The following is a 26,043-nucleotide window of genomic DNA, read 5'->3' as shown; positions in this document are numbered from 1 at the left end:
ATTATCATTAATCAATATTTCTGTATGAGCAGATGGCATTGGAGTGGGTAAGGGGGATAGAAATACCCAATGGAAACCACAAGGCAACACCTATAAACATTCATAGAAAGCCAGGAAAACATGGATGAATGGGCTTCCCCTTTCAGGGCAGTGGCACAGGCCAGCAAAGACCTCAAAACTGAAGACTATTATCCAGGCCTCAAGAAATCAGGCAGTTCATGAATAATTTCTATTACAATTGCCTCAGTAACAAACACATAGTCCATATAAGCAAGGCAATGCATGTAAAATCATGCGGGTTGTTAGAAAGTTTATTTTGGTTTTGTTTGTTTGTTTCAAGATAATGTAGCTCTCTGCAGGGATCTTCATAAGGGTCCAACCTAGGAAAACAGGAAAACTAGTGGGTGCATAAAATAACTTGCTTCTCTCTCTCCTGATACTGTCTGAACCAATATTTGATTATATTTTATTCAGAGGCACCTCAGCTTCAAGTAAAGCCAAAACTCCTTTGCAGATTGAGATGGGGCTGAAGAAATCTATTCATTGTTTCTGTTAGTCTAGGAAATAGAAATTGTTTGGTTGTGACTTCAGGGCCAACCTGATTTTAACCCACCACACCAACTCATTCCACAGAGCAAGTTAGCTGGTTAGCTCTGGAGATAAAATATCAGCATCATTGCAGCTGCATCATTGTACTACACACCTTTGACCAATTGCCACTTCTTATCTAAATGTCATATCATTCGTTTTTCACGATATGCCCTCAAGACCTGAGTCCTCTTTCCCCCCAGTTCATTAGTGACTGATAATCTTCAATGGGAAACTTGCAGGAGTCAGATCTCAAAATATCTATCCATGTGTAACAAGTGTCAGATAAGTAATGGTGCCTGAATCAGAATTTAGGCAAACTTGATATGATGTTAAAATCATAACAGCTAAAACAATCGAAATCTTCAACTACTTTCCAGCATAGCCCAAGCCCTAAAGTTTACTCAAAAATTGTCAGTGTAATCTAGTTACTGTTTGGAATTATGATGGGAAGAAGAGAAGAGAGGAAACATTTTGGTTTTTTTTTTAGCTGCTCTCAGTTTTTATCTTATTCACTGACACTGGAAAATCTGGATTAATTTATACCATTGAGTATGATTAGAGGCACAGCCTCTATCCAGAGGAGCAGAACCAACATGGCCTTCAGACATCTCCTGAGTTTGTCTCTCTGTACCGGTAAGACTCACTGAGGAACACAGCTTTGAAAGTGGGCCCAGGTATGAAGGTAAACAGGCTCCGCACCTGTTTATGACAATGCAGGATTAACTTTAATATTTGAGGAAAAAATGACTTTAGGATAGCAAGCTAAGATAAAAATAGTAACATAAAATATTTCTTCCTGATAGTAAAAAACAACCCTCAAGAGTTTTTAACATTTGTTCATCTATGTAACTTTGCTACAACCTGTCTAAATTCATCCTTTGTCTCTAATATTGAAATTCGCCTGGTCAACAGTCTTGTTGATTTTTAAAATATTATTTTATCCACAAATCTTCCTTAAATCAGTATGCACTTGCAAAAATATCCACCAAAATATTATTCTTATAAATATTTTGAACATGAAATTCATTCAGGACAATAACCAAACAAAACAAATCCCCCAGTGGCATAAAGCCCCAAATCTCCAGTTTCTCACATCTCCAGGAGAATTCCTGCAGTGAAAACAGCAATACTCGCACAGACAATATAAACTGTTACTGTGCTTGAAAAGTCACAAGGGACTACACAGGAAGAGCTGACTCTATATTGCTGTTTTCCTTTACAGTTCTAAATACAGGGACAACTTTCACTGTGGAGCTCTGACTTACATGAATGTGTTGTAATGGAAGCCAGTGCATTCAAACCACTTAAAAGCAAATTATGTGATCATCTTGCCATTGCAACATGATTTAAATTTTTGTGGACCATTTGTTATAAAGGTCCACTAAAGCATCAGAAGATATTAAGTCTCTCTCTAGGGTCTGTCTTACTTTCTTCTTAGTAGGAGATGGTTCTGAGCACTTAAGGGTCATACTTACTAAATCAACATCATTAATATACATACTTAAAATCACAAGTGCACATGAACACCGAAACCTTTTAACTTACAAAAGTTAACAAAATCGCAATAGTGAATTTTAAATAAAATTTCTCATTTGGGGTATGTAGCTAAGAAATAAGTGCTAACACTTTTGCAAAAACTGTGGGAACACAGTGATTTATGAAATATTTCAAGTCCAGAGGGATTACTTTTTTCTCATTTTTTTCTATAAAAACTGGTTCATTGTCCATATTTAGTTTACATATGTCATTTAGAATCCACTTACTGTTAGATGCTGGAACAGCCACGCCCTCATGATATTTGTGGCTACTTTGGGAAAGATGCCACGCTTTTTGTGACGCTTTTTGTCCTTATCAGGGTCATCATCGTCACCTGTGCTGGGGGAAGCTACACTGTTGTCCAAGCCATCACCTGCAAACATAGTGAATCAAATTTTGACTGATGCTACCTTGACATGCTTTATTCAAATAGAATGCCTTTGGATACAAACAAAACCAAAAGAGCAAATTTAAATGATTAATAGTTTCTTTGGTACTGTTTTTTGTTTTGTTTTGTTTTCCAAGACAAAGAGAAAGAACAAGGCCTAGGCTCAAGAGTAGTGAGATATAAAGAACTTCTTCCAAAGAACATTGCCAAAAGTCAAAGGGAATGGAGGGAAATATCCAATCCCCTTGTGGCTTTGTTGCTATGGTAATTATTTCAATATGTATAGCTGAGACAGGTTAAGTGTAACTCCTAGTGGGGAGTTAAACATGGTGGCAGTCATTAGCAGTGGCACTATCGCTGCCTGGGCATTCCAATCCCACAGTCATTAACATTGACTTGTGAGAAGATGCATTTAAGCTATCAACTATTTCCACAAGCGATCTATCTTAAGACTAGTTAAACTAGGATGGGGAAATGTAGGTAATCCACCATATAAGCAGTTTGGTATAGGAATGCTTCAAATAAAATATAATTTTTCTTTTAATAGAAAGAAAACATCAAGTTTAGTAAGGGAAAAACTCCTGACATAGTTTCTTAATTAGAAAACAATTACTGCATAAATCAAATAAGGTAATGCTAATTAACAGTAAATTGGAATTGCATTACACTAACAATTCAGGCAGTTTCTAAAATTCATGCTAGATTTAAATTTTCCACACTGAAAAATCACCTGCTAACATATTCCTCTATATTGGATCCTATTTTTCTATTTATTTTTATTTTAACATTTACACTGTTTCTTGTAGAAAATATTTTGGCTCTGTGACACAATGAAATTTTAAAAGGTAGTATTTCTTTTTTATAATGCCATATTTAATAAGAAAAATAAAAATGTAACCCATATAATCACACTGACCAAAATAAGTTACAAGGTACAAATGGAAAGTAGGTATTTTTGTGTTGGCATCAAAGTCAAAAAGGAAAACCACAATGGACAAGACCCACTACACTAAAAAGTAGCTTAGCTTGGTCCACCATTCTCTTAGAAACCGACAGGTTGATCTGGGCCCAAAAGGAAGAGCTATAGTGGACAGGCTTAGAAATTAGGTTTAAGAAAATACACCCAAGAGTACATTTACTGGGTTAAATAAGTCATTGGAGAGCCACCTACACGACCCGAAGAACCTGATACTTTGGTAAGACAAGTTTCCTGTACATAGCCCCAGGTTCATTTCCATGGCTTCATGAATTTCTATATTTCTCGTTTCTGTTATTAGGTCCTACGTTAAAAAAATTTTTTTAAATGTCTATTTCAATTTCAATTATTTCTGTCTAATCTATAGTAGGTATGTTGCAACTAATCAACTATTCTTTTTTTTTTTTTTTTTGCGACGGAGTTTTGCTGTTGTTACCCAGGCTGGAGTGCAATGGCGCGATCTTGGCTCACCGCAACCTCCGCCTCCTGGGTTCAGGCAATTCTCCTGCCTCAGCCTCCTGAGTAGCTGGGATTACAGGCACGCGCCACCATGCCCAGCTAATTTTTTGTATTTTTAGTAGAAACGGGGTTTCACCATGTTGACCAGGATGGTCTCGATCTCTTGACCTCGTGATCCACCCGCCTCGGCCTCCCAAAGTGCTGGGATTACAGGCTTGAGCCACCGTGCCCGGCCTAATCAACTATTCTTAACAGCTCCCTCAGCAGACCCACCTCTCTCCCATGAGAAAAAAGAAAAATGTCCCTCAATTTTTTTTTAATTGCCTTGACTTGTACTGAGCTGAAGTTTAGAAAGTTTGTTGGGCGAGGAACAGACTAATTCCAACATTTCTATTACTATTACAGAATATGCTATAAATGCAAAACTTTTGCAAAACTTCTCTGAGTCTAACCTTTCATTATTAAAAATCCACAATTTTATTATATTTAAAATCTGTCTATTTTGTTAAAAGTTTCACAGAATCATAGCTTGCGTTCACTCGGAAAAGATCATGAAAACCCACCACTCCAAAGCCATCATTGTATCAGTGAAGAAAACGCTGTGTTACCTGACTGGGTCAAGGTCATGTACCATGGCATGGAACTACTGGGGTCTGTGCTGCACCAGACCCCCACATCTGTAAATCAGCACTCCTTCCACTCAACCAAACTATTTGCATAACCAAGTATTTTATGAGACATCCCCTTGGATTTGCCTAATAAATTCTTTGAAAGTCCAGTATTTAAACAGGCTTTTTATTCAGAGAAGCAATTTACCATATAAAATAACAATTCATTAAAGAAACATGAGAAAAGAAAACAATTCAACAGCATTTAAATTTTCAATGGGCTAATCCACTTTCCATATGCAAAAGGTAACCAAGGAAAAGACATATATGACTTGATCACTGATGAAAAATGAAAAGCTTATAACCTAACAATACTGTTTTTCACCACCTCCTCATGATTGTTTTCCACCTTTAAGAAAAAATAGCCTTTTTATCCACCTCAAACCCCTTCAGATTAATTTAGCAAGCAATGCCTAGTGCCTGCCTAGGAGAGAATTCATTGATAATTTATGGAAATATCTACTATAATCCAGCAGAGATGACTTTTTTCCAGCTTTGTGCATCAATAGATAATCAAGGCCTTAAAGCAACCTTAGCTTCCCATTACCTCAGGCAAAAGAATTCCTGAAAGCGTGCCTTGAGGGCACCTGAATTATATACTCCATTAGGAGAGGAGGGCTTTCTGCATTCCATGTGTAACACTCACCAGAACCTTTCCTGTTTATTTCTGCTGTATGAAAGCAGAAGCATTAGGAACAGAATTTTTTAAGTGAAGACTTATGTAGATACAATGGAGAAACCTTTCAAGCAGGAGCCAGATCACCCCCTTCAGTCCCTGGCAGTGACCTCTTCTGAATAAAAGGTTTCTATTACATCATTAGCTCAAGCCAAAAACAGCCTTGGCTTAATGCACAGTTTGTTCTTCCTACTGTTTTTAGGCAAATACAGCTACTTTACTCCCATCTGGGAGGGAAATTACACTGCTGGGTTGTAATCTAAGACAAGATTTTCATTGGAAGCAAATGCTTTCAATCCAGTGTAAATACTGGTGCATGTTCAGAAAAGCCTAAAACAATAAACCCTGCTCCTTTCCGACACAAGTTCGGGAAATGGAGAAGATGGGGAAGGAGACGAGCATAATAAAAACAGACTATTCTAAAAGCAAACACTTTCATAGATTTTAATAAATTGTTTAACCTCTTCCACTTTCTAAAATTGAAAATTGATCTGGAAATGTCTCAACCTCAGAGAAAAATCTAAACGGTCAATTGTACCTTTAGCATTTCCATTCGCTCCGCAATTTGATATAGTCACCTCAATGTGGTCTCTCGAGAATTTATTTCCTTTTTTATTTTTAAGATCACTAAACAAACTTGGAGAACCGCCGGCTGACCACACGGCAGCAGGCAGCAGCTCTGAACCACATTTGTAAAATGTCAGCAGTGACTTCATTCCTGGAGCTGACTTCTCCTGCCGCCGAATGAAGGCAAACTGAAAAGGTGGAAATAATCATAAAAATCATGCTAGTCCATAAACAAGCTTACAGCCTCATTAGGACAGCAGTAGGCTCCAGTGGGTGATTTATGCTCGTTTTGCTGATGCCATGAGGAAATGCCATAGGGCGACTTTAGCCAACCGCTAATGGTTTCTGACAGCTTCTTAGCAACTAGTGCAAGCAACGTTGTGGCGTTTGCTAGTGACAGAAACTGAAAATGTCATATTATCTGCCCATGTGTCATGAAGTCCGTGTGGCAATTAACTAGCAGGCCAGTGACTGAGGGGCCAGAGGCTCCTGAAAATGGCCTTTGGCTATGCAGAGGCAGCCGCTGGGGCTGCATACACACAGGCCGCACATATGCAACATTCTAATGCAGAAATCCCCTCCCTGCAACTTCCTGGGCTCTGATGAGACCCAGCCACTCCAATCTCTTTTTTCCCCCTCAATGAAGTGAAACTCTGGATTCCTCTCTCTCTAGGCACAGGCTCAGGCATTATCAGAAGACTCTAAAGCAATCTGCTTTGATATGATTATCCGAATGGCTCCTTAATTGGCAATACCTGGTTCTGTGCCTCTTGGAGGCTGGATTCAAAGGTGCTAGCTACAGTATTTTGCTACTTTCTCACAAGTTAGTCTAAAAGGATTTAAGATCACTGGAGCAGACTCATTGCCTGTCAGATTTCGAGGAGCAGAGGAACTCTGCACAGCAACAAGACACTATTTAAAAAACACCAGGCTTCTAACGAGCAGGGGGAGAATCTTGGCCACACTTTTCAGTTTCCGAGCTATCAAAACCATGCACTATATGTCAAACTGTCAAACCTTTCAGCGTGGGCCATTTGCCCTTTCAAATAATATTTAAGAATTGTTTTTACAAAATTTTATAGGCCATGGTCTAGTGAAAGAGGCCAACCAACAAAGAAAGGAATTTGTACTACAATTCGTCTACGGACAATTTCTTGTGAGACCTGGGCCTGTCCCTACGGAGCAAGGCAGGTGACCTGTGGCAGCTCCCAGGCTGTCAGAGAGCTCAGATTTCAAACACGCTCAACTCAAACATCCCGAGTCGCCTATTTAAGCATGCCCAGGCATTTAGACTGTGCTATCTCGTGCCTTTCAAGGCAGGATAAAGCGGCATTTATCGTATTCAGGCCATTCAATGGGTCAGACTGACCGTGTCAGCAGGGGCTCCTCTCTGGCAGGTCAAAGCCCTGCTCCCATTTTTTTCTCTCCCTAACTCCCTCTGTCCTCTCAGGACTGCTGTTTCCCTAAACCTACTCGGAGTGAAGCAACAATAAAACCCAAAGCAACTCCTAAGATTTACATCACAACTGATCAGAACTTCCTGTGCCAGTGAGCCATCAGGTAAAAATAAGATGGGATGTCTGTTAGAAAGTTCTTTATGTCATAGAAGCAAAACTTCTAATTAGGGAGATGAACTTTCGACTGCCAGGGCAAATGAACGTGTAAGGTTGTGGACCACCTTGTTTTCCTAGAAGCCAAGCTGGAAGCCACAGTGACTTCGAGATCTGTTTGCATTTACAATTTTGTATCGAGACGCCATCGTTTTGGGCCATATCCTCTTTTTAAACTTTTCTCCTCTTCCAGTGTTTAGGAATAATGTTTAATCCCAAAACGTACCTGGACTCAAACGTCAGGCCATTTATAGTTGTATCTTTTGATACTGAGTAAACTCTATTGTGCCTTGAAAGTTTTCCAAACGGTCAATTCAAAAGTCTGCTTATGAAAGTATACAGTTCATGTTGTAAGGCGGCTACATTTTTATGCAAATAGGATATTGCTGCATAATCTGATTGTCAGCAAAAAGAAGGCACAACATGAAGGTTTCTTTTTTCTCTTGCATGTTTCTCCTATAGAGTACTTACATGAGGAAAAATAGCATCTCATCCCTTAAAAAGTGTGTAGAACATTCCTGCCTTGCTGGTGGCTGCTGATGCAAACATCCTATCAATATGGAAAGGTTGGGTTTCCTCTGTAGTGGCCTATCTTGGTGTGCCTAATGATCAGGGTTATTAGTAGAAATGTAACAACTACCCCAAACCCATTTCTTCAGGTCATGGTTGAGTCTAGTTAGCTAGAATTCAGGTGGGATAATGTTTCTGTGGCATGTTCAGAGGATAAATGGTGAGAATTATAGACATCCCTTCTTCAGGAATCAGCTAGAATACTTCAGAGGTCTTAAGGAGATGTTTTATCTTCATTTAGAATGTATAATAGCTGCCAGAATAATTTTTCTAAGGCACATATCTGATCATATCGCCCTGGTACTTAAAATCCTTTGGTGGCGGCTACCCTTTGCCTTTAAAATAAAGGTTATACTTCTTAGCCTGGTGTGGAAGGCCTTTCACGATCTCTCTCCTGGGTGTTTTTCCAGCCTAGCATTTGCCAAGTCCCCACATGCACTGGCACTCACAGCCCCACCTCCAGTCCTGAGCAGACCTGAAGTTGACAGGGCACCATGCACTGCTTTCTCTACCTCTTTGCATTTCCTTATGCTCGTCCCTTTCCCTGCAGCAGTCTTCCCTTGCTTCCCCCAGTGACGTGGCAAACTTCCTCGCAGCCTTTATGGCTCAGCTCGACGGCCATATCCTCTAAGAGGTATTTGCTGGACTGTAGCTGATTGAGTGACACTCCACTCCTACCCACCAACTGAGTGATTTTTCTTCTGACATTCCTGCATCCTAACACTTCGCTAAAACTGTTTATTTCCATATATCTTATCCTGATTTGATTACAGTGTCTGAGAAGGCAGGGACCGAGTCATGCACCTCTCTGCTCTCAAACTTCAGTGTTACCCCAGTGTACAGTGTACACACTTCTTCGTTGCTTATAAAATGAATAAATGAATGCATCTTTTTCACTATAGGAAGAAAACAGTTTTCATTTTCATCTCTTTTCTTTTTGAGACATAGCTAAATTAAACTCTTGAAAAATATTCACCAATGAAATTCAATAAAGAACTATAAGAAAACATACAAGAAATACATTCCCCAGAGCTGGACCATTTCTTCTAAGCCTTTAAGATCATCTTGGACAAAAGATGGACTAAGAGTTAAGGTATCAGAATCCTTTATGATGTCTACCATAGCCTTTCAGAAATATATTACTACTTTCTGCAATTATAATTTAAAATCATTTACTTAACTAAAATTTCTTGTTCTTTGTGCATCTTTTCTGAGCAAAGGTTATTTCTTTCTGCATTTTTTCCCCAGTGAATTAATTATATTCCCCTCTTTGCACATTTCTTAGGTTTACCATAGCTGAGAAACTCAATTGTTTCTAAGCAGACAATTTGATCCTCAGCTCAAACTTCAGGCCAGCATTTTAAACACCAAACATCTGGTGCTAAATATAAAACTCTAGAACTCTGGCTTTGCTTAATTTTTTCAAGTAATTCTATCAGCTTTTCCCTGAAGACATACTACAACCCCTTAAGTCTTTTCATTTTTATTTTTTAAGAGGCAATGTCTCACTCTGTTACCCATGTTGTAGTGTAGTGGTGCGATCATAGCTCACTGCAGCCTCAAATTCCTGAGCTCAAGGGATCTTCATGCTTCAGCCTCCAGGGTAGCTAGGACTACAGGTGCATGCCACCACACCCAGCTAATTTTTGGTAGAGGCGGGGGTCTTACTATGTTTCCCAGGCTGGTCTTGAACTCCTGGCCTCAAGCAATCCTCCTACCTCAGCCTTCCAAAGTGCTTGGATTATCTGTGTTAGGCCCTGTGTCTGGCCAACCCTTTAAGCCTTATTACACATTTTTGAGAGAAACACACTATACTTCATATATATGTGAAGTATACAACTCTGCAGCCAACATACAAAATATGTAATGATCCAAGTTTAACTTTAATTAGGATTCTGTTAACTCCTTGGCCTCACTTTTGTATCTCCTCTTATCTGTAGGTGTTTAAAGCTTCCTTGTTCTTCTTAGCTCAAAATGATTCTCAGTTAATAAAAAGAAAACAAAAGAAGGCACATTCTCATATATTTTACCACCCACAGCTTTCCTGAAAATTCTGAAGCAGTTCCTTTGGAAATCAAAATAAAAAGTTAGATGTGGGCACCTGCTGTGGCAGAGCTGAGTTCTAGAAGAGGCTTAACAAATGCCCTGTGGTACAGACACAGCAGTGGCACTGATGGAAAAGATGGAGCTAAGAATGGTGGGAAGAATACGCAAACTTTAGATAAACGTCTCATTGGCACTTATAAAAAGAAACGGCTCAATATGCTTCCTAAAGTTGTCTCCACAGAGATCTGCCATCAGGCTTTTCCTTCCTAGAGGAATTTAGGTTTCTTAAATGGTCACAAGAAATTGTAAATAGTTAGACCGGGTGTGGTGGATCATGCCTGTAATCCCAGCACTTTCGGAGGCTGAGGTGGGCGGATCACCTGAGGTCAGGAGTTCAAGAGCAGCCTAGCCAACATAGCAAAGCCCTGTCTCCACTAAAAAAATTACAAAAATTAACTGGGCACAGTGGCTTGCCCCTGTAATCCCAGCTATTTGGGAGGCTGAGGCAGGAGAATTGCTTGAACCTGGGAGGCGGAGGTTGTGTTGAGCCGAGATCGCACCCCTGCACATGAGCCTGGGCCACAGGGAAAGACTCCATCTCAAGAAAAAAAAAAAAGAAAGAAAAGAAAAGAAAGAAATTGTTAATAGTAACCAGTGTGGAATGAGCTCACAGCCTTTTTCTGCCCTTTAGTGGACTCCTGACATCACAGAAACCTAAAGGAAGAAATGGAGAGTGGGAGCCTAGAGAAAATACTTCCTCCTATGAATTTACTGCTCCCCTTCCTCCACTAAAGGTTAAAATGTAGCATTTTAAAATAAGTCCCATATATGTAAACATCTTTTGCAGAAAGTCATTCTTGTTATTCCTTCATTCATTTAATATGCTTCATTTATTTAAGCATATTGATGTCCCAAACACTAGGCCAAGACTTAGGGACATAAATGGTGAACAAAATCAGAAAGTGCTTGCTTCCATCAAGCTTTCTGGTTAGAGGGCCCTAATGTTAAACAAAATAATTACAGTAATAAATGTACAACTGCAAACTGAAGCTCTTAATTGGAAAGAAGCACACATCTATGAGTGTGTGAAACAAAAGGACTTGACTTAGGCTGGAGTGATCTTGAGCAGAAACCTAGAGTGGAGAAAAGTCAGCTACATGTAGTGGGCAGCCTGAAAGAGCAGAGGAGAGCATTCCCAGCCAAAGGAACAGCATGTACCAAGGCCTTGTGTAGCTGAAGAAACTGGAACCTGGGAAAGCAGAACAAGATGAGGCTGGAGAAGTAGCAGAAGGGCCTCACAGGGCCTTGTAGGTGTTCATCCCTAGGGTTCTGAGAGTCACAACCTATCAGTGAGTCATGAGTATTTATGGGGGCATGAGTGTCCTCTCCATGGCATGCCCTAATATGATGTAAATTTTGTCAAACAATGCTTCACTCCCCAGTCTCTTTCTAGTTCAACCTAACAAATCCAGTTCAATCTGATTCCAAATGAAGATTAAAGAGTGGGGGGACAATGGAAAAGCAATGAGTCCATTCAGGTAGACCCCAATTTAGGCACAGATTACATTCTTACATTCTGACGTGAATCGATAACGTGTCCTCTTGGACATTTCAAATGTATTTTTGCATAGAAGTCAGTTGTGAATGCTGTCAGGTCCCAAAGCCAGCTCAGCAAAGTAAAAGTAATTTTTTTTTTTTTTGAGACAGTCTCGCTCCACCACCCAGGCTGTAGGGCAGTGGTGCGATCTTAGCTCACTGCAACTCTGCTTTCTGGGTTCAAGTGATTCTCCTGCCTCAGCCTCCTGAGTAGCTGGGATTTCAGGCATGTGCCACTATGTCCAGCTAATTTTTTTTTTTTTTTGTATTTTTAGTAGAGACAGGGTTTCACCATGTTGGTCATGCTGGTCTCGAACCCCTGCCATCGTGATCCGCCCACCTCGGCCTCCCAAAGTGGTGGGATTACAGGCTTGAGCCACCGTGCCTTGGCCAGTAAAAGTAATTATTAAGTGAATAAAGCTCTAACTGATATCCGAGCCCTGGGTGCAGGAAAAAAGTATAAGAATAAGGGGGAAGATGGCTTCTCATATTCCTTTGCACAGAGACAGTTTAGAAAAATTTTAAACTATGTGCAATTGCCCTGAGCATCTCCCTTTCCGTATCTCTCTTCCACTGCATAGCATCCCTCCCCTGGAGTTTCCACATGCTCCAGTGCCTTGAAGAGGCTCGTGGCCTCCCACTGTGGTTACCTCACCTGGACCCATTCTTCTCCTGATCTTTATTGACCCTCATCATCTCCCAACGATCAAAATGTCTGTCATTCCAGGCCTGTTGATATAAGCTAGACTTCAGGTAAAAGCAATTCCAGAGAACTAATTTGGATGGGGATAAAATGACTGATGCCCTCGTCATCTTCCCAGAAATGTTGGCGCCTTTGAAAAATCCGTTGTTGCAAATGAGTGAATCTTCAAATGGCAGAATTTTAGGTAAAGTAATAAGTAAAGGTTTTTAAAACATGCAGCTCCTGTTGGGGTTTGTTTTTTTAATCAACAGATGCTATTCTTATAAAAGAGTTCATGGTCAGTTTCCAAACTGATCATTATATTCTGCCATCCCTACCCGCTGTTCCCCTCTGTTTCCCCACAATCCCTGCCATTTACTCCTCCCTAGATTTGGGAAGCTATGTGTTTCTGAACACTCCAAGTTTTTTCACAGAAACTGCTGTGACAGTAAATGAGTTCTGTGGATGTAACACAATGAGATACAAGTAAGAGATCTAGGCTGAACATCTGTATGTAGATCTAGGTCATTCATAATTTGAGTATTTATAAGTCAGAGATTTCCACCCTGTTGAAATAAATTTGGAATAACTTCTTTAGTATAAATAATTCATTCAATTAAGCTTCTATCACTTCATGAGTCTTCACTTTTGACACAAACAATGTATAAAACATAATTGGGTGAAAAACATGGAAAGAAACCAAATAACTGAGACTCAGAATGAAAATATTTACTAGGTTTTCATAGAACAACAAGAACAAAAAATTGTCAGAATGTGAATGTGTATTGGATGGGATTAAAGGAAGATAGCAGACTTTCTACATTCATAAAAATTAAGAATTGCTCGTTGGAGTTGGTCAGTGTTCAGATTTATAGCTTACTTAAGATTCATTTTGTAAGGGTTCATATAAATAATGTACCATAGACACATACAATATACACCAAGAAATAGGATAAATTTTCCAAGATTTTGTCCCTGAATCATTTTACTTTGTTCTTTTGAGATAGGAATACCTTTTCCTAGTAATTCAATATGACTTTTTGACTTGAATTCCCCTCAGGGGAACAACAGCAAATTAGTTGCCTACACAGAGGACAAACAGCAATGATGAATAGGAAAGAGAAAAAAACCAAAAACACAAGATTTTACTCATTTTTCATCCATTCAGCATTTTTTTTTTGCAACTAAACGTCATGAAAAATCCCTGCAAAAACAGCATAACTTTTTAATGGAGTCTTAGAAATTTCGGGATGTGAGTACACTGCAAAATATTACTGAAATCTATATATTTATATTATCGATAAAACAAAATGGAAATCTCCCAATCTTTTTCTAAGGAAATAAAGAAAATACACTTGCAAGTGCAAAGGTAAAACAGTACAAAAGTCATAAACTTTTATTTTGAATCAACAGCTCAGAAAGAATTTTAGGAAGCAGTACCTTGCCTATTTTTTAAAGTTATTTTAGTAATGCTAGTTTATTACTCATAATATGCTCCCCAAAATACATATAAATGCTCTATTAATGAATGGTCATAAACTTCTACATAACCACAAAAATAGATCATTTTAGGAAAAAAAGTGTCCTATATAGGATCTCACAGACAGGCAGACACACACATACACATACACACAAAGACAACATTTATTTTTGTGATACCTGCAAAAGCTTGCTATATAATTTAGTTTTTTGTTTGTTTGTTTTTGAGATGGAGTTTCGCTCTTGTTACCCAGGCTGGAGTGCAATGGCGCAATCTCGGCTCACCGCAACCTCCACCTCCTGGGTTCAGGCAATTCTCCTGCCTCAGCCTCCTGAGCAGCTGGGATTACAGGCACGCACCATATAATTTAGTTTTAAACTTCTATATTACTCTGCATATGTATTTGTTATACATTTATATATGAATGCATATACAAACACTTTTATACAACAAGATAGCATTTATTTATCTGAGGTCACTTCTTCAACAAACTCAATTAAATAAAATACACCTGAAAAGTAGGATTTAAAAAATAAAAAAGCTTTCTGACATCCAGATTAGAAGCAGTGCTTCTCAACATGGGCTACATTTAAATCATGTGTTAGCTTTTACAAATCCTGATGCCTACACGGCACTCAAGACCAATTAAATCAGTATTTTGGCAGGTGAGGTAAGATTTCAGCATTAGTGATTCTTTTTTTTTTTTTTTTTTTTTTTTTTTTTTTTTTTTGAGACGGAGTTTCGCTCTTGATACCCAGGCTGGAGTGCAATGGCGCGATCTCGGCTCACCGCAACCTCCGCCTCCTGGGTTCAGGCAATTCTCTTGCCTCAGCCTCCTGAGTAGCTGGGATTACAGGCACGCGCCACCGTGCCCAGCTAATTTTTTGTATTAGTAGAGACGGGGTTTCACCATGTTGACCAGGATGGTCTCGATCTCTTGACCTCGTGATCCACCCGCCTCGGCCTCCCAAAGTGCTGGGATTACAGGCTTGAGCCACCGCGCCCGGCCAGCATTAGTGATTCTTAAAGCTCCAAGTTGATTATAACATACAGCCAAGCTTGAGAACCAATGGATTACAAACATAGATTATATATGGTAAAGCTCATATATTTCTACAGAGAACTGACCATAAGACCCTCAATAAGAGAACAGTTACATTTAATTAAGTGTGGTTCTCAAGTTTGCTCATCTAGCTTCTGGCCTCATGGTTTGTAGGCTGAGAGTTTTGTAAAAGTATAAGATGATAAAGAGGCAAAAGAAAAGAACCTAACAGGGATTGCACATAAGGCCCTTTTAGCATAGAAAAAAGAAGTTATATAAATGCTTAACAGGTTGCATAAACAAGGAAATATATAGCACAATGCATAAACTAATATGTTCACTGACTTTGTTTTTTTTAAGTGTTTTAATCAGATATGAGAGTTATGTGTAGAGTGGAAACATTTTCATCAAGAATGTCCTTAAACAATTGTCACTAAACAATTCTGTTCATCTGGACCACATCTTTCCTGATTGACACCAGATACACCAGGATAAATAACATGTCTGTGTTCTCTCTTTGTCTTTTTTTTTTTTTTTTTTTTTGAGACGGAGTCTCGCTCTGTTGCCTAGGTTGGAGTGCAGTGGTGTGATCTCAGCTCACCATAAGCTCCGCCTCCTGGGTTCAAGTGATTCTCCTGCCTCAGCCTCCCAAGTAGCTGAGACTACAGGCACGTGCCACCATGCCCAGCTAATTTCTGTATTTTTAGTAGAGACAAGATTTCACCGTGTTGGCCAGGCTGGTCTCGAACACTTGACCTCAGGTGATCCACCCACCTCAGCCTCCCAAAGTGCTGGGATTACAGGCGTGAGCCACTGTGCCCAGCCAACATGTCTGTATTCTGTAGATACTTTTTATTTTTTAACCTCTGTACCCTTACTTTGCTGGTCTGTGTAATCCTACAGACCAGAGCCTCCACAGCAATGAGCATTTTGAGTCAGCTACATGGGTTACAATCAGTCCACTGTCTGGCTGCCCCTGGCTTCCTGGGAATCTTCTCTCAAGGCACTCTCCTGCTCATCCCTCATTAATTCCTTTCTATTCTGTTTCAGCCTGTAAGGAGGTGTGGGGGAAGGTAAAGGTGTGTGCAGGTAGGGCAACCTGAGCCCTAATGATAGAGAATGAGGGATGAGAGTCGATTTTAGCTAGGATCAGGAAGAAGTTGGAGGGAGAGGAAATGCCAAAGGTCAAGGGGGAAAACAAGAGATACTATCCTGTCCAGTAGACTTCTTTGCAGACAAAGTGAAATGGGAGTAGACTGTGAAATGTGGATTAGCAAGCGTTTGGGGAGAATGAAGAGATAGTAAATATAGTTAGAAGGAAAATGGGCAAGAAAGAAGTTGGGATGAAAAAAATAAAGACTTGTTATTCTCTTACTGTAAAGCTATCTGAAAATCCAATAGTTTCTCAAAACAAAGGTTTGAGAATTACTAGCATGCATCAGTGATTGCATCTGACCTTCTCTCCTTTGATTTCCTGAGGCTACAGTTCTTTTGTGAATTCGTAGTGCTACTCAAACCTGCCACTCAGTGAGTTAGGGACGCAGGCTTGCCTTTGAAAATAATTGCACTTCATGAAGTTTGATTACTTTGGTGGGCACAGTAAAGATAAAACTAACTTTCTAGAGCAGTGCTGCTCAAAATTTCATGTGGATACAAAACAGCTGGGATCTTGTTAAAACACAGATTTAGATTCAGTAGGGGAGGAGCTTAAGATTCTGCATTTCTAACGAGCTCCCAGAGACTGCCGAGGCTGCACTGGCGGTCCAAGGACCACACTGTGCATCTTAACAAGGTTCTGGAGAATCTTCCCCTTGGGGCAAATAAAGTTAGAAAGTGTGTTGGGTGCACATGAATACCTCACTGAAGTGCGACGTGGGGACAGCCTCCAGTCACTCCAGGCAAGGAAGACTGTAGCTGCGCCCACTGGACAAGAATGGGACAAGGCTACTCTGAGCCCCATTTTTAGTAGATGACCCCATGGATATCTCCAAGACAAACTGACCTATCAGAACAAGCCAAGATGAATCACAGCTCCCCCTGTTAGCACTGCAGGCCTCTCTCCCCTTTACCTCCTCAACCTGTGCAATACCTCACTTCTAGCCTCCTACTTTGGAGGTATTATAAGAGAATAGCTTAGCTTCTTGGGTTCTTTGTCTGGGTTCATGTAAATCGCAGCTTTACCACTTAATAGCTGTGTGACCCTGGGCAAGTTATTTAACCTCTCCAAAGCCCCGTTTCACCCCTCTGGAAACAATGAACCTAGTAATAGTACCTACACCTTACAGTTGTTGGGGAGATGAAATAAAATCAGCTATATAAAAATGTTTCACACTGTCTGGCAGGAGTGGCTTAGCTCAGTGAATGCAAGTTCTTGTGTTTCTTTTGTCTTTTTCTTTCTTTTTTTGAGACAGAGTTTCTCCCCTGTTGCCCAGGCTTGAGTGCAATGGCGAGATCTCGGCTCACTGCAACCTCCACCTCATGGGTTGAAGTGCTTCTCCCACCTCAGCCTCCCAAGTAGCTGGGATTACAGACATTTGCTACATGCCCAGCTAATTTTTTTGTATTTTTAGTAAAGATGGGGTTTCTCCATGTTGGTCAGGCTGGTCTTGAACTCACAACCTCAGGTGATCCAGTTGCCTTGGCCCCCCAAAGTGTTGGGATTACAGGCGTGAGAAACTGTGCCTGGATTCTTGTGTTTTCTTTGCTAGTGAGTACACCATTTGAACAGAGGAGGATTAATCTGAATCCCCCACTCAAAGCTCCAAAACGACCATTGCTACTCTTGTCATCTCTCCCCATCCCATTCCCATTCCTAGGAGTCTAACTTTTCCAAAATATCTACACCCATTCTCCTATCATGGAATGCCGTTTTTTTTCTTTTCTACTGTTTTCTTTTGTTTTTATCCCCCCTCCCCCAATAAAAGCTTTAAAGTGACTTGGAACTTTGCAAGTGTGCTTCAGAGTGACAATGGGTGGCAGTGCTGCCTAAATAGTGCCATCACATTAAGCTGGCAGCCAGTTGATGGATAAGGATACATTGGAAAGCAATTTTTACTAATACAAGGTTTCTTTTCTTTTCTTTCCTTCCTTCCTTCCTTCTTAAGAGGGAGTCTCGCCCTGTCGCCAGGCTGGCATGCAATGGCGCAATCTCAGCTCACTGCAACCTCTGCCTCCCAGGTTCAAGTAATCCTCCTGCCTCAGCCTCCCAAGGAGCTGGAACTACAGGCATGCACCACCACACCCAGCTAATTTTTGGTATTTTTAGTAGAGACGGGGTTTCATCATGTTGGCCAAGATGGTCTCGAATGCCTTGTTCTCCCAAAGTGCTGGGATTACAGGTGTGAGTCACCGCACTTGGCCTACTTAATACAAGTTTGAATTTCCCACACAAAATAGGTTAATTTATGGTAACTCTCCCTCTGCCTTCTAAATAATATTTCTGCTGCAGCAGTTTTTTGTTTGTTTGTTTGGTTGGTTGGTTGGTTTTTCTGGTTTGTTTTTTGAGACGGAGTCTCACTCTGTTGCCCAGGCTGGAGTACAATGGCGCGATCTCAGCTAACTGCGACCTCAGCCTCCCAGCTTCAAGCAACTCTCCTGCCTCAGCCTCCCAAGTAGCTGGGACCTTTAGTAGAGACAGGGTTTCACTGTGTTAGCCAGGATGGTCTCAATCTCCTGACCTCATGATGCGCCCGCCTCAGCCTCCCAAAGTGCTGGGATTACAGGCATGAGCCACCGTGCCCAGCAGCAGTTTTAATTTTTTTATTTTATTCATCTTATTTTAGAGATGGAGTCTCACTCTTGAACCCCTGGGCTTAAGTGAGTCTCTTGTCTCTACCTCTGAAGTGCTGGAATTACAGGCCTGAGCCACCATGCCAAGCCTCTGCAGCAGTTTTTAAGAGCAAAGATTTTTGTTTTACTGATATGGAAAAAAAGTTGTATCATTTAAGAAAGTATCTTTCAGACCCAGGAAAAGTGAGATACACTATAGAAAAACAGGGCTAACTTTCTATCTCTTCTCTAGACAGTAAGAATAATAGAAACTCTTGCTTTTCTGAATTATCTCATTTAATCCTTTAAATATCCCTAATGCACAGATAAGGAAATAGGCTGCTATACAGATAAGGAATGCAAATCCTTATGGATTCAACCCAGATCTGACTTGAGGCTAAACTCCTAATCACTCTACAACTATCCTTTCCATTTATTCCATTAGAGTTAATGATAATAATGAAGGCACATTTCTTTACCCTCTAGAAAGGTATCCGAGGGTAGAAACAGTCCCTTCTTATTGCTGGTATTCTCCCCACAGCCACACGTCTGACCTGTAAAGTGGGTTTGTAAACCTTCCCTGAATCATATCTTTTTTACTGAAGGTAAAGAAAAAAGAGACACAGAAGCATGTAATCTCAGAGTAGCATGTAAGTGCATCTTAGTCAAAGTTAAATATAAAAACCACCCCTGAAATGCACAAGGAAGAAAACTAATGCCAAGTGTTTACGGATCCAGAGAAAGTTACAAGAATGGGAGGATGCCAGCCCCAGTGCTTTGTAAAGTCAAAAATAGCCACATTGAAAAAAAAAAAAAAAAAAAAAAACGAGGGAACTTTCCCGAATGTGCCTCCAAAACAAAAAGGAGAAAATCATAGAAAAACTTAATGTAAGGGGTGGAACATGAGCAACCAGCTATCCAAATGCAGAGGGGAATCCTCTCTTAGCTGGGGCATGGCCCAAAAGAAGCCCCTTCCTGCTTTCAGAGCCTATGAGTAGTCCCCTAGGAAATGACAAAAATGCCCGTGCCTAGGACATCAAGGACAAAGGAAACATTTTCCAGCATCACACAAATGACAAAAATGCCCGTGCCTAGGACATCAAGGACAAAGCAAACATTTTCCAGCATCACACAAACGGTTTTCAAGTATCACTCCATGTCAGGAATCTGAAGTTCTGCTAATAGAAAAGTTAGGAGACAAGTGCCCTCTCCTGAGACCCCCGTGCATGCTATGAAATTGGGCAATTCGCACTGACCAGGCCTGGTCAGGTTGCTCGACCAGAGGAGCAAAAAAGAGACCAACCTCACAGGAGAGTTATTTTTCACTCACCATTTATGTCTCAAAGAAAGGCAAGTCTCCCCTGCAGGAGGCATACAGAAACACAAACAAGGCTGCCTTCTGAAACACCAGCCTGGAGGGAAGAACACTCACACACTGCCTTCCACACACAGGAGAGAGATTTTCAGTGATGATCTCACAAGTGTGCTAACCTGAAAACTATCTGGGGTGAGAAGGAAGCCACAGAAACCAAGGAATTGTTTCCTTCTCTGCTCTTGGTGGTCTTCTGAATCTAGTCTTGTCTCCAAACATCAGCTGGCTGGGAATGTCTCTTCTCCTTCCCTGGTCCAGCCCCTTCTTTCCCCAAAACTGAATACTGCTCCCCTATACTGCCAGCTGGAGGGATGATCCTCTCCTTCCCAAACAGATCTCCAAATGCCAATCGCAGGCCTGCCTGACTTCTGAATTGGCCTGTGGCCTAGAATTCCTTGTTGCTGGCCCCACCTATCAGACGGGCTATGCCAAAATGCCCAGGCCTGAACTTGCTACACACTTTGGACGCTAGATCTGGAACCACCCAGCTGCCTGCACAGCGGCCAATTTCTAGATCCAGATTAGGTGCTCCAAACCCTCATTGCTCTTAACTGTGGGCGTGTTTCTGCCCTATCTCAGCCTCTTGCTGCCCAGTGACTCTGTGTTGCTGAGGTTCTAGCACATCTTCTAAGCCTCAGCATTTCTCATCTGCCATGCAAAACTGGGAAATGGCCCCAAATCACAGCCATTCAGATCCAGGTGGTCTGTGAGAGTATAATTTACATGCTAGATACCAAAAGATGGTGTGGGAAACACAACCGTCCCCTTTATTTCTCATTTATAACCAAAGAATTTTTTCTTCCAGAAACATCTCTAAAGTAACTCTCCATAAGTCAGGCATCTCTGTTATATTTGGGGCAATAACTTCCCTCTCTTGTCATGGAGATAGCTTAAGGAAACAGCAAGTGCTAGCACAATCTAATCCGAGCAAAAAGACTGAAAAAGTGGATGATGAGTCACTGCAAACCCAAAGCTGGTTGTCCGTCTTCTCTCTTGTCAAAAGACATAAATATGATAGGTAAAAAAAATCTGTACCTTTTAAGAATCACGGTGTGAGAAAGAAGATCTCCTGCAGAAAAGCCTAAAAACTTTCATAGTATAAAATGTGACTAGTTTGAATGAAAATCAAAATTATAAAAAGTGGCTGCTGAGTGATCATGCTAATTGCCTGTCTTCTAGACTCACTTCTTTTCCTTAGTTAAAATAAAAAAGGTCGGGGGAGGGAAACTGGGCATTTTGAAGCTGTGTTTAGGCTATGTGAATGTGAAATGATTGTTCCATGTCTTCTGAAACCTGACAGTGAACCGGGGCAAATTCCCAGATGGTCAAATAGTGATTTTGCAGCACCAGGCCACTATTTCTCATCTTTCCAAGTTCCCCTACTTCCCCAAACATATGCATTCATGACTAACCTTAGAGTCAGAACCTGGGACCTCAGTCTCAGGTCAGTCTGTGTACTCTTCATGAAGTGACTCAATTTGCTGAGCCTCCCTTCTTCCATCCACAAAGAGATGATGGTGATAAGGAACTGGCAAATTCAAAGGGGTGTTATGAGGGACAAGTGAGATTATATATGTGAAAGTTCTTGGGAAAACATTAAGTACTGTAAAACTGTCCCTGACTATGGGAGAACTTCCTCCAGGATCCTCCAATACAGGGGTAGGTGCATTTTCCATGTGCAAATTATAGCTGATATTACACCACCTTTACACGGCCTGTTTATATGCAGCATTCCTCCTAGACTATCAGCTCTTTGAGCATAGTAAATGAGTCTTGTTCAGCATTGTATTTCCTCAGGGCCTGGTACTAGTAGGTAGTTGGAGTTTGTTGGATGAATAGCAGATTGAAATAATAAATTTATTTAGAGTAATACAGTGGTTTGTGAGGAGGGGAGGCAGTAGAAAAATACCTTTGCCTTTACAGCTTTTGTTTCTCTACAGAAAAATAGTTAAATGTCTTACCCTGAGTTTTTCCATATATGCAGACTAGACAGAATTAATTATAAGAAAACTTAAATAATTTGGTCTTGCATCCCAGAGGTTTGCTAAATCTTCATTTCTACATGGGGAGAGCTACTACATATGGAGCAAGTGATCGATTTGTTGATTCAACTGACTGAAAGAAGCGGGAAGGCTGAGAACACCTTTGAGACCATGCCACTCTTTACAAGTGAACTAATGAAGTGTGATCTTCACTAGTCAGGTTACACTTATATTTCTATAGGGCCAGCCTCAGTGGCTTATACCTGTAATCCCAGCACTTTGGGAGGCCGAGGTGGTTGGATCATGAGGTCAGGAGATTGAGACCATCCTGGCTAACACAGTGAAACCCCGTCTCTACTAAAAATACAAAAAAATTAGCTACTCAGGAGTCTGAGGCAGGAGAATCACTTGAACCCAGGAGGCAGAGGTTGCAGTGAGCTGAGATCACGCCACTGCATTCCAGTCTGGGCAACAGAGTGAGACTCCAACTCAAAAAAAAAAAAAACTTATGTTTCTATATAGACTATCACATCACCACCTATACAGGCTGAAGATAAGACTTTTTTTCAGGAAACAATTAGACGGCTAAGGAATCATTCTTAAAGTAAATTTTATCCATATTGCCACCAAATGAAATATGGACAGATCATTCAATTCTCATATTCTCTCTTTCTGTTTAAATGGGTCTGATTAAGTGATGTATGGGTCACTCAGAGTAAAAGCAGTTCAAATGATCATTTTACATGTAATGAATAACATGATTTTTCTTTTTTAGCTGGCTCTGTTTATTAGGAAGTACATTAGAGAGCATGCGATAGTAGACTGTGTGGTTTACTTATAGGGGAGCCATAATGTGCAGCAAAAGGTAGATTCAGACCAGTAGGAATATTTTGTTCCTGCTCATTTGTAATGAATGGAGATTAACATCATAATAAGTGGATATTCTATTTAACCACACCACAGAGAATATGGGAAGAGTAATTACAACTTCTTAGCTAACTTTATTATTATTGATATGATGGTGGAAGAAAACCAAGATCATTTTCCAAAGATATAGTTAGTTGAAAGGGAGAATTCATTTATAAGGAAATAGCACTAATAACAATATTAATGAGTCTTAAATTCCTCAGTCCTTAAGGCAACTCAGGGTCCAATATACAACTAAAAACAATGTATAAATATTCTAGTTAGGAAGCCAGCAAGGCTTCATGTTAAACTGAGAGAAGGTAAATAACTATAGATAGAATCATAATATGCGTCCTTGCCCAAATGTTAACTATATTACTAGGAGAGTGCCAGGGAGATGAGAAGGGGCTTGAACCCAGATTTAGTTCCAATTTATGCCTTCAAGATAACACTATGGAAAAGTAAATGCCAGCATTTCTGCAAATCACAGCTGCCTTAAAAGCTTTACGGTATAGCAGCTGATATCTTAAGCAAACTAGTGTTATAGAATTTAAAGTTTAAATATCATGGGTCATATCTTTATGTGTTTGTTTTTGCTATATGTTATTTGTTGCCAAGCAACATGGTCTCAAAGTCCACCGCCTAAATTTAAAGGCCACCTGAGTGAGGTGAAGGTTGGAGGTCTACCTGCATGGGCATGGGTACCACAATTTATCTAAAAGTAAGGGTGCGGTAACAGGCCCCAAATGTATTCAACAGCATAACTAAGAAGATGCAACTCTCATTAAAGCAATAAGACAAACTTCCAGTCTCCTGAATAAAACAACAACAACAAAGAGTTGTCCAACTGATTTATTCCAAATGACCCATAGCCACTATGTAACCACACTTTTTCCTAGCACCTATGTGAAACGCCTGCACATCAGAATGGAACAGCCAGATCTGCACAAACAACCAAGGACCTTTCAGGGGCCTCTGCTGTATGAATCTCCAAGAAAGAACAAGTTGGGGATCTCAGAATACTCAACTCAGAATCAGCTGAAGATTTGCACAAAGAAACAAGCTTTTGCATTCTCCTGACATCCTTCTCCTTCTGAAACCAGCCAGATGAGAGCAACAGCTTTCTTAGCTTAGTTGCCCAGGAGGCAGTTTCTCAAATGCGGGTGGAGAGGGTATCCAAGTGAAAGAGTTATCGACCATGTGTGTGCTGCGTTCAATGCAGCATACCAAGCTGAACTGAGACTTGAGACCTCAGCATCCACCCAGAGTCCCACTCTAGCAACCTGCCAAGGAGGTTTGCATCCTGTACTCACAAGCCGAAACAATCTGCAGGCACATTCTATTTTCTGACTTCCACAGAGCATGTGGAGTTGTGTCTATTAGCACAATGACAGTTCACACAGATGGAAAGGTTGATGGTTGCCTGGTCAGCTGTCTGTCTCATCTGTTCTTGTAGGACTGCAAGGGTGTTCATGAAGCCTCCCCAGTATGCATGTGATAGAGGATCCCCATCTAGCTGCCCTCCACCAGGAATTCTTCCCTCACACCCACACCCCCATGCAGACACACACACACACACCAGACACACACGCACACAAGTGAATGCTCACACTTTTCCTGTTTTCATTAGCTACTGTTCCTTAAATTTTAATTCTCTGTACTACTAGTGATTGATAACAGATTAATTATTAAATAACTACAATAAACTGTACTTTCACTATGCTGTACGTATTTTAGCACAACAGAAGTTCCCTGTGAAAAGAATTATCTGGGCGGTGCTAATAATTTTCTGGGTGCAGCTGTCTTTATATCATGTGATGAGTAGAGGAGACGGACCCAAATCAACTGCTTCCATCGTGGAATTAAGGGAGTGTATGAAGCCCCACACAGTCTGTGAATGTAGAGCCAGCATTTTAAATGGCTGTCAAGTCAGTTTTGAAAGCCAGAATTTGCTAACCTCCACCCATACGTTCTTATGGCATTTCTTGGTCTCACTGGATAGATTGATTCTGAAAACATACACTAATTTTTTTAAATGCAAAACAGACCCACTTGTTTTAGGGCCTGCACAAACAGAGGACTAGGAAAGTGGAAACAGCGTAAACAATATTGTTTATATCCAAGGCCTGAGAAAACTGCTGCACTTTCCTCTGAAATTGCAGGAAGTATCAGAGTACCCCCCACCCATTAAGGTGGAATAAGAACCATATTTTCTATAGGAATGGACGGCATTTTTCAGATATACTGACATTAAGGGATCTTGAAACAAGAGCACAATTAATAAAGAATGGGATCTCCTTTAGCCTGCAATTGAAAGGGTAGAAAATTTCATCCTCAGACAACAGTGAAAAGTGAAAACTAAGTGAAACCAAATACAGCCAAAGGGGCGATGTGAGAAACACTGGGCATTTTCATCGTTCTGCATCACTTTTGACCTATTGTGGAGGCATAGAGATGGTTCCTATAGGTTTATACCTAAAAGGGGACTCTTATTGCATCAAGAGCACCCCGCAGTGTGTGTCTTTGGGCCCTGAAGGTTTGCAGTTGCATTGGACTAGGACTGTTTTATCCCCTTTCTTTCCCCCCATCGGTTCGCTTCCTTAATACATTTCTTCATTTTTTTTCTTGTTGTTGTAACAAAACTATATTTAAAAGCAAGCAACAGGAAGCTTTTACTTGGGAAGTTGAGGTTTAAGTACTCAGTGGCAAACAATGAACCGGAGAGATAAAGATGCAAGGCAAATGGTAGGGAACAGACCTTTGCTAGTTTCCTGCCAAAGTTGACTTGTGAGCATGTGCAAAGCCCCGATATGGACTAACAGTGCTATTTTGCTTTTATTTACTCCAATTTATTTGTTCCTGTAAGAATCCCCTATAAAAACAAAGTGTGGGGACAAACAATGGAAGCTTTACCATCTCCTCCTTGCCAGGGCTTTTATTTTACACATTATCAAATGTTTTCATCAGTGGAGTTCAGCCCATTCATTCAACTCTGTGAATCACAACCCAGATCATATTGCAACGGGGGTAGAAAACCCATATTGCATGGCTTGAATCATTGAAAGAAAGAAGAAAAGAAAGGTCTCCCTATCACCCTTTCCCTTTGACACTTACAAACATATTTGTGG

At 40.6% G+C, this 26,043-nt stretch overlaps 1 protein-coding gene across 2 annotated transcripts in view; it reads right to left on the bottom strand.

Annotated features, from left to right (window-relative positions):
* Nucleotides 1-26,043, bottom strand: part of MEIS1 (Meis homeobox 1) — a 139,511-nt gene that overhangs the window by 58,138 nt on the left and 55,330 nt on the right. For both annotated transcript variants that reach the window (XM_064364187.1, XM_064364186.1), the window contains exon 8: nt 2,355-2,500. In XM_064364187.1, the coding sequence (XP_064220257.1) occupies nt 2,355-2,500 (146 nt within the window). The remainder of the gene's footprint in view (nt 1-2,354; nt 2,501-26,043) is intronic.

Source organism: Aotus nancymaae, unplaced genomic scaffold, assembly GCF_030222135.1.
Source record: "Aotus nancymaae isolate 86718 unplaced genomic scaffold, 86718_ANA_hifiasm-v0.15.2.pri h1tg000057l, whole genome shotgun sequence".
NCBI lineage: Eukaryota > Metazoa > Chordata > Mammalia > Primates > Aotidae > Aotus > Aotus nancymaae.
This window is presented reverse-complemented; position numbering and strand designations above follow the sequence as displayed.